The 12,583-nt window shown below is 42.6% G+C and overlaps 2 protein-coding genes across 5 annotated transcripts in view; one reads left to right on the top strand and one right to left on the bottom strand.

Moving 5' to 3' along the window:
- Window positions 1–960: 960 nt before the first annotated feature.
- On the top strand, window positions 961–5,987 carry dimt1l (DIM1 dimethyladenosine transferase 1-like (S. cerevisiae)). The gene is made up of 12 exons (XM_048984473.1): window positions 961–1,143; window positions 1,441–1,518; window positions 1,916–1,998; window positions 2,105–2,166; window positions 2,715–2,808; window positions 3,679–3,728; window positions 3,896–4,019; window positions 4,285–4,377; window positions 4,486–4,550; window positions 4,789–4,852; window positions 5,046–5,152; window positions 5,647–5,987. Exons 1-12 carry the CDS (start codon window positions 1,086–1,088, stop codon window positions 5,687–5,689), a joined length of 921 nt encoding a protein of 306 aa, XP_048840430.1. The 5' UTR covers window positions 961–1,085; the 3' UTR covers window positions 5,690–5,987.
- Window positions 5,988–6,804: 817 nt separating this feature from the next.
- Window positions 6,805–12,583, bottom strand: part of kif2a (kinesin family member 2a) — a 31,448-nt gene continuing 25,669 nt past the window's right edge. For 2 of the 4 annotated variants that reach the window (XM_048984427.1, XM_048984419.1), the window contains exons 15-21: window positions 12,195–12,305; window positions 11,859–11,926; window positions 10,949–11,062; window positions 10,057–10,201; window positions 9,591–9,692; window positions 8,828–8,963; window positions 6,805–7,832 (exon numbers count right to left, since the gene is read on the bottom strand). In XM_048984427.1, the coding sequence (XP_048840384.1) occupies window positions 7,747–7,832; window positions 8,828–8,963; window positions 9,591–9,692; window positions 10,057–10,201; window positions 10,949–11,062; window positions 11,859–11,926; window positions 12,195–12,305 (762 nt within the window). In that variant the 3' untranslated portion in view covers window positions 6,805–7,746. The remainder of the gene's footprint in view (window positions 7,833–8,827; window positions 8,964–9,590; window positions 9,693–10,056; window positions 10,202–10,948; window positions 11,063–11,858; window positions 11,927–12,194; window positions 12,306–12,583) is intronic. The other 2 variants (XM_048984445.1, XM_048984436.1) reach the window with 1 other exon arrangement.

Genomic DNA, 12,583 nt, shown 5'->3' on the forward strand with positions numbered 1-12,583 from the left:
AATTTTCAGAAATGCTATTTTCCTTTAATGTTGCACGGAATTCAAATGGGCTAGTTAGGTAAAAGGCATTGTTACGTAATACTAATGTTAAACCTTTAATTTTCACATTATTAACGGTCATGTTCCACAGAATGTAAAGGTGAAGATGCGCAGCAAACAATACATTCTATTATCCCATCTATCATCCATCTTCTATACAGTGTGTTTATTCTGTAATATTGCGGCCTACACTAGCTAAACAAAAAGTGAATTTCTAAAAATAATTAATTAAGGAAATAAGACTAGATTCCTACTATTATTAAAAAATGGTTTCAAATTATTATTCGAATAGCCTCACCGACATATTCTAAGACAGCTAACAAGTACAGCAAGTTCAGTTAATCCGTTATTGTGATTATTTGCATTAGTAAATAGTCTAAATAAATTGTTGTACGCTACTTCAAATCTGTAAAATTTGCATGAAAGTCCTATTCCCAATATCTGATGAATGATGTCAGTTCGGCCACTAGATGTCAGCTTTTAATACTCAATATCTCCGTAACAACGACCAAGTTTATTCATTGATGTGGCCATATAGGCTAATAGATTATGGGCAATTAAACCTTACTTTAGTAATGTATTTAAATATGGTTTATAATCATGTATGTACTGCCCCTTTCTTATGGCATACCTTGTGATATACCGTATTATAAAAATATTGTTCTATGAAGTTACTCCTATAAATTTAGGAATAGGAATTCTATATGTGCAGTTATTTGTGAACAAGGTCAAATGCACAGTTTTATCACTATTAATATGCATATACAGACTACTACATTGGTTTGTTGGGATCTGCTATTACGACAAAACCAACCGGGAGAATTTTGAATGCTACTCACCACGTAGACATGGGAAATGGAGTCTTCCGCCGATCCATAGCACCGCGATAGTTCGGTTGTTTGGCTCTGCGGTACTCCATTTCCCACAAAGTAGCTACAACTGTCATAACTTCCGGCTAGAGAGTCGTTTTATTTCCGTGGAGCACATGTTGTGGTGTTTTATAGTACTATAAGCTTACGAAGGAGTTCTAATTACTTGATTGTAAAATGCCAAAAGTCAAAGCAGCAAAGAAAAGTAGACAACACCAGGAAGTGAAAACTCAAGGTAAGTTACTAACGTGAGCTGGCATGTTTATAATCTGTGTCGCTTTTATTAACTTTAAAAACACCATGGAGACGCATGACTATCGCGCTAATAATCGTAATCTGCGTATAAGGGATAACTGTCCAATTATTCATGTACATTTTCGTGTAAATGAGCAAGAAAATGAAATGTCACCGGGACAGTTTGATTAATTTACTGCTATTACTCGTATCTTGTAACTGAGCAAAAAAATGTTAACAAATAGATAGCATTTTAAAATGTCGATTTAATTAGAAACTATCCAATGCTTTTATTAAGGGATTATGTTCAACACTGGCATTGGGCAACACATTCTGAAGAATCCCTTAGTGGTCAACAGCATTATCGAAAAGGCAAGTAAAACGTCTGCGTTTTGGTTTAATGTTTCACATCTGTTTGGATATTGTTCTGTTTTCTGGTGCTGGTTCGTGGTCTGTAATATCAAGCCAAACGATTTCTATATTTTCATTTTACGTTATATTTACACTTTTATTTATTTAACTGACACTTTTATCTAAAGAGATGTACATTTGAGAAAACAGGGTCAGCCAGACCTGGAGCAGTTTGGGGTTAAGTGTATTGCTCAAGGGCCCAATCATGACGTAACGGGGTTTTAAGGGGGACCGAATTCAAACCCACAGTCACACACCACTCCCCCGCTTTAGCAGATAGCCATAAAAACATAAACCCACTGTGTTTCATTTGTTAAAATGCATAATTTAGATCGATATAAAATTATTTAATTTCTAGGCAGCCCTTAGGCCAACAGATGTGGTTCTGGAAGTTGGACCTGGTACCGGAAACATGACAGTCAAACTGCTGGAGAAGGCAAAAAAGGTAATACTGAAAGAAGAATGAAGAATAGGGTCTGTGTAATAATGCAGCCGTGCCACACCTTCATGCAGACCGTGGATTGTAACTTCAGTTTCTTTTCTCTTCAAAGGTAGTTGCTTGTGAAGTAGATACCAGACTTGTGGCTGAACTTCAGAAGAGAGTTCAATGCACGTGAGTACAGTGGTACTTTGTTACTGGGCTGTACAACAGCAAGACATATGTCAGGATGCCAGGAAATCACCCCAAGGTTTTATTAAATTATGCTCTGCACAGTAATGGGGAAACTTTAACAAAAAAAGACTTGGCATGGTACTGACCCCATAACCACCTGGATAACCATTATTCTGTTCTGCCTACTTAATGAGGTGCAGTTGTGGAGAACCTGAAGCCTCTCCTAGGCAGTGTATGGCACAAAGCTGGGGTGCACCCTGGCTGAGATTCCATGGCACAAACACACACCCTGTGCACAATTTATAGACGCCTGTTAGCATAATTGCATATTTTCATACTGCTGGAAATGCACAGAACACAAGGTGAACCTGGAAAGTTCACTAAGGTGGGAGTTGAACCCCCAGCTCTGTAGCTATAAGGCAGCAGCAGTATACTGAGCCCTCATGCTACATACCACCGGGATATGCTGCCCTTAAAAGGCATACTCACTTATTTTGATTGCAAAGAGGGCCGCTTCAGTTCCTTTGAGGAAACCTCTTGTTTTGCAGGCCTTTGCAGACGAAGCTCCAAATCTTAGTCGGGGATGTTCTGAAGACAGATCTGCCCTTTTTTGACATTTGCGTGGCTAATTTGCCTTATCAGGTATGCAGTGTTTTCATTTCCAGTGTCATTTACTACCTTATATTAATTCCAGTCATTCTAATTCTGTTCTAGTTTGTGTTAATTATATGTTCAGTAAATCATCAGCATTCCTCTGCTCTCTGTATGCACTTCATGTTGATGCATTCCTTGGTGGATCTAGATCAGGGGTCTCCAACTCCGGTCCCGGAGAGCTACTATCCAGTAGGTTTTCTATCCTACCCGGCTTCTGAGTCACACATGTTCCTGGTATTTACCTGAGATCAGGTGTGGCTCATCAGAAGCCAAGTAGGATAGAAAACCTACTGTATAGTAGCTCTCCAGGACTGGAGTTGGAGACCCCTGATGTAGATGTTTTATTTTTTTTTCTTTTCTTTTTTTCCCCCAGTATTTGCATTAAAATATCCTGCTTTATTCCTTGTTTCTAATGCTTAGTATCCCATGCACATTCAATATTGTACAGTATAGAATTTAGGAGAAGTGATTAATTGTTGGCACATCACACAACACAATAAGGAAATGTGTCCTCTGTATTTAACTCCTACGTGACACATCAGTGGGCAGCTATGATTTAGCACCCGTGGAGCAGTGCGTGGAGGCAGTACCTTGCTGGTCAGGGATTCGAACCAGCAACCTTTTAATAATAGATACGCTTCACTAATGATTAGCCCACTACTGCCCCTAATAATTTTATGAGGGGAGCTACAAGACTGATCTACCACAAATATACAATCTAATAAAAATGCAATGTGTGGTGTTTCGTGTCATTTTCGATCGTGGTTAAAATGAAAACTCTAACTTTTAGTGGAGAAGAAAACTGAAAAGTTTGGTGACAATATTGATTTATGTTTCTCTGCTTGCAATTTATTCCAGATATCATCACCATTTGTATTTAAGCTGTTGCTTCATAGGCCATTTTTCAGGTAAAAAAAATCCCCCTTTTAAGCTTGTCATTAAATTCATAGTCAGATTTGTAAGAGGAAACATTGTAATTAGTATCCATTTAAAGGGATCTGCATTGCATTCAGTTATTTGGCTGTCCATCACAACACAGGTGATAACCTGTATTCCTCTTATGACTTCATGGAAGGTGTGCGGTGCTGATGTTCCAGAGAGAGTTTGCCCTGCGCTTGGTGGCCACGCCTGGAGATAAACTGTACTGCAGGCTGTCCATTAACACGCAACTGCTGGCTCGTGTCGACCACCTCATGAAGGTCTGGAATCCACAGTGACCATCCGGGAGATAAGACTGCACATGATGTAGAACTTAGCTTTTGTCATTTTCCCTCTACCCGTACATGTTATGTATGTGTGGATCAAAAATTAAGTTTTTTCATACCTCGGCCTTTTGACGTTAGTCTGCTTGCCAGAGGACGCTGATGAGCATGGCTAATTGCATTTCAGGTTCTGAAATTTTTTTTGCTTGGAGTGAGAGTTTTGCCTAAGGCCAGACTATTTCTGCTGTTGTGCTTAAAACAGGTGGGGAAGAATAACTTCCGGCCTCCACCCAAAGTTGAATCGAGTGTAGTTAGAATAGAGCCCAAGAATCCTCCACCTTCCATCAACTTCCAGGTGCGTCCAAGCCACGGTGCGTGGGATTTGTCAGAAATGTGCCTGTTGTGGGATTACAGAAAGAGGTTTATTGAAGGCCTCTCTCTGGTCTCTGGTCTCTTCCTGCAGGAATGGGACGGTCTTGTCAGAATTGCGTTTGTAAGAAAGAACAAAACGCTTAGTTCTGCATTCAAGTAAGTTAATATTTTTAACATCAGTGCACCCATTTTTTTGAATACTTATATCTATAAAGGCAAGCTCAGAATTTTTTAATTTACCACATTGTGAGTCTAAACGATAAGCATCCTTTAAGGGGGGGGGGGGAGTGGCTTGTTTTGTTATATTACAAATGTGGTCTTTTTAAAATTGCTGTAGCTTAAGAGACAAATGGAAGGTCATTTGTAATATGACGGTAAATGCCTTTTGTTTCAGGTCTTCTGCTGTTGAGCAGTTGTTGGAGAAGAACTACAGAATTCACTGTTCTGTGCATGGCATTGTGGGTACACATTCCTACCAGTCTGCTTTAATAGGTGGAGGGGGGAATAAATGTACTGTTATGATACTGATTTTCATTATCAATGTCAATTTAATTGCTATAATGTTGAGTGCTCAGAGAAAAAATGGTCATGAACTTTTTTTCTTACAGTACATTAGATTACTAAGTGGGAGTTTTTGGCCTTTAAAAACAGGAAATCCCAGCAGATTTCAGCATCGGAAAGAAGATTGAATCTGTTCTTCAGGAGGCTGATTTCAGGGAGAAGCGAGCTCGCTCCATGGACATCGATGACTTTATGGTGTAAGTGATCCCAAAGATTTCAAACTGCATTCCCAGCCTGTGGTAGAAGATGGCTAATGGAACTGAGTGACTTGTCAGTCACTTGTCAGATTTATGCTTCACTTCATGCTGCTGTTTTTCAGAATCTTCCGATTTTGATTGTAAAACATTGATAAGCACAGTTAACCAAAATCTCTATTGACCTTCTCGGTAACTTTTCCCCACTGATGATGATGCGCTTGTCCTCGTGCTTCTACCCAAAGCAGCTTTAATTCCAACATCTATTACCTCCTCACAAAGACCTTAGGCTTCAAATGTGCAATAATGCACTAAGTTAAGACAAACGCTTCATCACATACGCCCAACATTATTATTCTGTTAAAAATTGCCATTGATCTGTAATACAAGTCAGGACATGAGGACTTCATTCTTTGATCACATCTGATGGTTGTGATATCGAATTATTTATAAACCCCGTTTTCCCCTCTGAATGATTTCATGTCCTTCATCCACAGGCTCCTCCATGCTTTCAACTCTGCTGGGATTCACTTCTCATAGCAGGATGTAAAGAGCTCCGTAATCATCCCTGAGATGTGGACCTGTCTGTCAGTGTTGGCCGTTTGCAGTGGCAAGCACATGCTTCATGTGCATGGCAAGAGCCTGATTTCTGCAGAAGGACTTATCGGCTGTGATGTGTTCAGCGTGGTGTCACTTTGTATATTCATTACATTAGGAATACAGACATTAATTCTCCTAGTCATATGTATCCTAATCATCATATGGTGGCTTTTAAGGGGGAAAAAAGCTTGGGGCGTATTAACTATTGTAGATTAAAACCAGAAAGTGCTATTTTAAACTCTTTATGGCGATGTCCAGAGTTTTTCCAAAAAACGGGGGCTGTATTTCACCTTTCCATTCCACAGGAATTATTTCAAACGATTACTTCCTGGTTTTAACAGCCGACGTTCACATCTGTATGCTAAACCTGAATGCCATTTTACCCTTCAAACTATCAAGCTTGAAGGCCTCTACCCTCTATGGGATTAATGGTCTCCTTCCCAGCACTATTATATACATCAGAGCTAAATATACAGCTCTGAACCAAATAATCACTGTCAACGCAACCTGAAAGAAAAATGTGATGGATCATAACAAATTCTGTGGCTTTGAGGAAAAAGGACGTTTTGAGATGGTGAAATATTAGTCGCATCAGCAGCCAATGTCTGAATATGGTATGGTTCCCATGGTTACACCCAAAGGAGCAAGCGTTCCATCATGTGGCTAGGCGTTGGTTCAAGGTTGAGTCTACAGAAATGTGCTTATCAAAGGCTTTCCCCTGATCTTTGAGATTTGATGCAACTGGGACATTGACTGGCCAATCGTGTTACAGGATTCCTAACATGTGCTCCCGCTGGCTTGCAGATGCTCCTCCCCCATGCAGGTAGTGTCAAGTAGCTAGGCTGCTGAGGTCCATGATCACAGCCAGTCACATAGATAGCATCTAAAGACCCATATCTGCTTTGACCCCGAAAGGTGAAGAATTACCTTCATAATCACATGGGTTTACGTTGGGTGGGCAGTGCCAAGAATTTTCACCTAAGAGTCCACTGAGAGATTCATATTAGATGACCTTGGTCCAAACTGATGACCACACAGAGCATACAGTGTACAGCTTCTAATCAACCAGGTGACTTTATTCTTTGATCCAGCGTTACATCTGGTGTGCACACACAAGAGAACATCTCCAGCAGTAAGTCAGTGGGCTTTTACTATACATTACTTAATACTTTATCCATTTCTATTTTCCCCATTTCTTTGTTTACAAATAGTGTTAAATGAGGTGGAAAAAAATGTACAGTATTAGAAGTATAAGGAAATCGGGTGATGCTTCGATGTCACACAGGACAGGACGTTCACTTCCTCTAGGAAACATGATATGGCACCAAACTGAGGGGAGCTACAAGACTGATGGTTATGGTTGGTGGTGAAGGGAACACAGGTATCCACTCCGAAGCAGGATGTAAACTGGGACAAGTAACGCGTCTTAATTCTGACCGATTGTGTTACTGTGTGTAGCTTTACACATGAGAGAAGGAGAAAGACAGTGCGACTGGCCCTAAGTAAACATGGCTATTTACACCACTGACCAGATTTTAGTATGACATGGGATGCCGGGTTACATGTCACAGCCTGGTTACGCATGCATGCATACATACATTTTTGAAAACTGCCCAAAAGGACCCATGACAGACCATCCTACAAAGGCGTCGCCATGGAAGCCAAACCTTTATTTTTCTCTGTACATTTTGCCAAAAGAAAAATAAATGGCGATAAATTAAACTGATTTTTTCCCCTCCCCCTTGTTATTAAAACTGGTTTAAAAAGCGTCCCGTTGTTTGTTTTTCCCCTGCGCCGCTGATGGGGGGGGGGTGGGGGGGAGAGAGAGCACTTGCTCTGACTTGAGACGTCTCAAGAGGACAGGAAAGAAATAGGAAATGTGCCTCGTCGTTCTTCTTTTATGGACGACGGCATCTTCACAACCAGTTACGGCCAAATGTACAGTGTTAGGGGGCATCAGATGCCGGGCCTACAGCTGCCATAACCAGATGTGGCCTCTAGAGGGCGCGGGGGCGCTTGGGGTTGATCTGCTTACTCGCTTGCTCCTCCTCCTGTAGTGCTGAGCGGAAGGATTTCACTTTGTCTGTTGGCAAGGAGGCACAGAAAGGGACTCAGTGGGAATGAGGACTGTGGGTCAGCCAGAGTCAGTGTCATCTCTTCGATTGAGCTCAGCTGGGACTAAAGTAGGGGACCATACTGGGGTTGCAAGGTCGCAAGTGAAAACCACCACTGTCCTTTTTAAACGGCATTATTTTCTCATCATACTGTTATATCTAAAAATGGATTAGCATCAAACGATATTTTACTACAGGGGTTGGGAACCTATGGCTCGCGAGCCAGATGTGGCTCTTTTGATGGCTGCATCTGGCTCACAGACAAATCTTTAATAAAAAAAATAATAACGTTAAAAATATAAAACATGCTCATGTATTTCAACCCATTCATTTCCTACCGCTCATGTTCATGGTTGCAGGTGGCTGGAGCCAATCACAGAACATTAAGACCAACCTACGATCACGTTTAACGGATGGAAGTCTCAATGCCTGCATGAAGCTTAACCTCACGACGTATCACCCAGACTACAAAGCCACCAGCAGAACCATTCAGCACCATAAGTCGCATTAATGGTAAGAAGTACTTTATTCATCATTGGTTAGCAACAGCATAACAGCGTTATTAAAAAGAATTCAGAGACTTATTGTACATTAAAAATGTTGGTCTTTTACTTGTATTTAGTTTTAAACATATTGTATGGCTCTCACGGAATTACATTTTTAAATATATGGCGTTCATGGCTCTCTCAGCCAAAAAGGTTCCCGACCCCTGTTTTACTATATACAGTTACTTGGGCACCTTTCAAATAAATGGAGACATATTCCTTGGTGTGTGGACCTCTAACCTTCCGAGTCTGATTTCAAAAACTTGACTTACTATCCATTAAATGAAAATCTTGCCTAAGTGAACTATACTAGCTTAGACTGTTCACTTCCTAATTTTAAATGTTATGATCTACAGTCATTTTTCTATAGAAAAGATATGCATCAGGTTATTTAAAAAAAGAAAATAGAATTACAATACCTCTCAGCTCAGTCAAAATGTCAATCTTTTGGTCCAGTATTTGTTCTAGTTGGGTGGCATAGGAATCCACATCATAGTCGACCTCTTCAGTCATTTCCAGGAGCACCTTCTCATCCTCTAACCACCGGATTGACTCCTGCATAAGCACCACAAATTCATGTCCGTAAGAAGAAAGCCCACCTTTTTCACAACTCTGGAGAGTAATACCTCCAACAGAACACCTTGGGTGGAATGCCAGTCAATGCTAGGGAGTGAAATTAAAATTTTGTGACACCAGATAGCTTTAATGCATGTTTTTAGACTGCAGGACAAATCCTGTGGGACATAGGAAGAACATGCAAACTCGAGACGTACAGAGCTCTGGATGTGAACCCCAAATCCTGGAAGTGTCAGGCAGAAGTGCTACTCACTGAGCCATGAAATGTGAGTGACCAAAAGTGAAGCACTCAAAAGTATCAGAAATACCAGAGAGGGTAAACAGAGAACTATCAGAGCTTAAAGCAGTATTATTAGAGCAGTCTAAACCTCCAGTGCAGCAGACTATGGTTCAGATAAGGGCTTTTCACCATTTCTTAAACCGGGGATCAAACAAATATCAATTTACGATGTATACTCCCCTGTATCTGCTCTACAAACCCACAGGGGTCTCGGTCTCCTGGTTGAAAACCCTGGCTTTAGAACATCAGAGAGTCACTGATTTAATGGGCTGGGATCCACCACTGAGCCAGTGCAAAGACTGATGGGAGAGGAAGAGCTGAGCTACCTGAAAGACAGCCCTGTGGTCCTCCAGCACCTGTTCCTCCATCTCAACCAGCTGGGACACTGCTTCGTGGAATGTGAAGAGCTGGGGGGACACCTCTTCCTCCTGCAGCAACACCATCAGACATTAAGAGGAAGTCTGGAAGAGGCATGCAAGTACCCATCTCATTGTAGCAAGTACCCATGACAAACTAGTAGCACCTGGTTGAGCCAACCACCACCTCTTTTGCTCCACCCACTGGCTCTCCCATCCAGTAGCCCCATGCTTAATGGGCTACATATACTTAACAGAAGGCCATACATAAGATGGATTGTCTGAACAACCAGACGCAACACATTCCCCAAACAACACAATGCCAACAAGGTAGTTATTGAAGGCAGAACTCCAGTTAAACCACACCTCACCAACCCAAACAGATACAGAACAACAAAGCAGTGCAGAGCCTCCTTGTGCCCAATCATCTCCTCACATTCTGTTCGCACAGGAGTTTGAGGTCATCCCTCTGGGGAGAGCTGCCGACACCCCACTGAGCATCCAGAGGGTCCAGCTGGTTGACGGCATGGATGTTGGGGCGTCCTTCGACACTGCTGGGGTCCACTGTGAGTTCCTTCACCCTGTGGTGACAAAGCGGTAGACATTTAACTAACCCCCATTCCTGAATTCAATATAAGCTTCAGTCATAAGAATCTGCCAAGATGATGACACCACTTCCAGGTACTTGAGTTGCACCAAACATGGGCCTGTCTTGCTTACTGCTTCAAATGAAGCTCCACCTTTAACAATTTATATATCAATTTACAGTTCATTATGCTTCACAGGAAGCATTTACACAAAGCAATTTGAGAACCAGCTACGACTTATGCTTCTGAAATATGAACACAGTCGACATGTAAACATTGATGCTAAATGTACGCCAATTAACTGCTCAAAGAAAAGGTTTGATATTTGAGCCCTTTACAGTACTATGGAAGGTGCCATTTAACATCTACAAACACAAAACACAGACACAATGAATAGAATTGGATGGAAAAGTGCAGTTTGACCCTACTCTAGGGTGCCAGCGAACAAAATGTAGAACAAAAAAAAATAAAAAATCAACACATCAGCACCGGTACAGAAGAGGAAAGGACACATGCTACGGACAGCACGAGCTGGAACCATGAGACGAGAACCAAGAAAGTGAAAAGAAAACAAAGCCAACTTAGATCGGTAGGCCATAAAACCGAGAAAAAAAAACAAAAACAGGGATGAATACATCATGGATGAAGGGGAGAGGGGCAAAAATAAAGCGTAGTCAAAGGAGTCGATGTTATCGTGCGTGCATCTGTGTCGGAGTGAAAGCGTAACGAAGAGAGGTAGACCTGCTGGGGGAAGTGGCAAAGTCATCGTACTCATAGGTGGGGGACTGCTCAGATCGACTTCCACCCCCCTGGGAGAAGGGGATGTCGGAGGGACTTATCCCAAACTCCTTGACTCTGAAGGCACAGAGACAGAGCAGGACAGACGGAAGAAGAAAGCTTCAGGTCAGGACACACAGAAGCACAGGGAGGAGAGAGAGCACCGATTCTTCACAATGCCTGCTTTTCATGACAAAACTTCAGCTCGACTGATCCAGCTTGGGAAGCATGCAGTCGTCAAGACCAAATGACCATATTTTACTATCAATCAATACATATATATATATGGTTATATATATTGCTGGTTTTGTCTTGGGCTAATCAGTTCCTAAACCTCTAAAAAAGGTTGAAGGGGAAAACAGTCTTCTGGCCTGAGACGATTAACCCCAATAACTGCATTTCCTTAAAGCCTTGACCGTCTCCATTAGGAAGGCTCAGTCAACACACCAGGCTGCTAAACCAGGTCCCTAATGTGCTACACCTGGGACATACAGATAGATCAACTGGAAAGGGAAAAAAATGTCTGTCTGCGTTTGTTTTTACTATGACAGTTCCATTCACATAAAGAAGAAACAAAGGGGGTTCGATTGTGGGAGAAGGACAGAGACGGGCAGGGTGTCATGTTACGCACGCAACATGCAAACTGCTTGCTTAGCGATATTCCAAACCGGTCACAATTTCACTAGAACATGCACCTACATGTGGATACGCTACAGCAAGCCGAGGAAACCATTGGTATTCCTTAGTAACTACAAAATCAGCTCGGGGACGAGAAGAGACCCGATGCTACCGTATCCTGCAACCGCTACCGTGACGAGATTCCCCTGTGCGTCAGCCTCCTTTTAGGGTCTGCCTGACACTGTCGCCGACCCACCTGTTAGCGTAGCGCAGCGTGTTCAGAGTGTTCTCACAGGACGCCATGCCTGGGGAGATGGTGGCGATCTGAAAGGAGCAAGAGACAGGAGCTGAAGCAGAAGCCACCGACAAAAGGCCGCTGGGTTTGCCCTCTCGTTTTTCAGAGGAACAGAACCACTTACAGTCATCAACTATGAAAAGCATCTATAATCGGCAATGTTTCTGGTGTGGTTACAATCGCTTAAGCTTTCCTTTGAGGACACAGAGCAAAGGATCCATCTCTGTTGTCACGTAAATGACCAGAGTGCCTGCTAGAATGCCATAATGCAGTCTCGGTCCACTGCTGAGGACGCACCATGCACGTCCGCGAGTTCTCCCCAATGAACGAGTCCCGCAGAACCTGAGTCAGCTTGCTGGCCCGGAACGGAGTATGCGGCTTGTTCCGGCCCAGGGCCCGGATGCACTCCTGCGGAAACAACAAAGCTCTTTTACCAGGCGCAGCTCGCATGTGCCGCTTCCATTCCTTTAAGATCATTCCTCCCTCCACACTGGTAAGTCTACAGCAGGAACCAGGGTCTGAGTAGCCCATCAGAGGCCGGGTTTCCCTCACTCATCGCATCACGGCGACACGCTCTTGGGCTGGGGGGGAGGGGAAGAGAGTGGTTTACACTCTCATCCAAGTGTTACGCTGTCTGACGAGTCCTGCAGCCCACAGAGCTGACAGCTCACTCCCTGCAGGAGTCC

The sequence above is a fragment of the Brienomyrus brachyistius genome, chromosome 2 (genome assembly GCF_023856365.1).
Source record: "Brienomyrus brachyistius isolate T26 chromosome 2, BBRACH_0.4, whole genome shotgun sequence".
In the NCBI taxonomy this organism is placed as follows: Eukaryota; Metazoa; Chordata; class Actinopteri; order Osteoglossiformes; family Mormyridae; genus Brienomyrus; species Brienomyrus brachyistius.

Coding starts and splice junctions, on each gene's coding strand:
- dimt1l (XM_048984473.1), top strand. CDS start 1,086: ATGCCAAAAGTCAAAGCAGCAAAGAAAAGTAGACAACACCAGGAAGTG. Junction 2,809..3,678: donor TGGCTAATTTGCCTTATCAG/GTATGCAGTGTT, acceptor AATTTATTCCAG/ATATCATCACCATTTGTATT. Junction 4,551..4,788: donor ACGCTTAGTTCTGCATTCAA/GTAAGTTAATAT, acceptor CTTTTGTTTCAG/GTCTTCTGCTGTTGAGCAGT.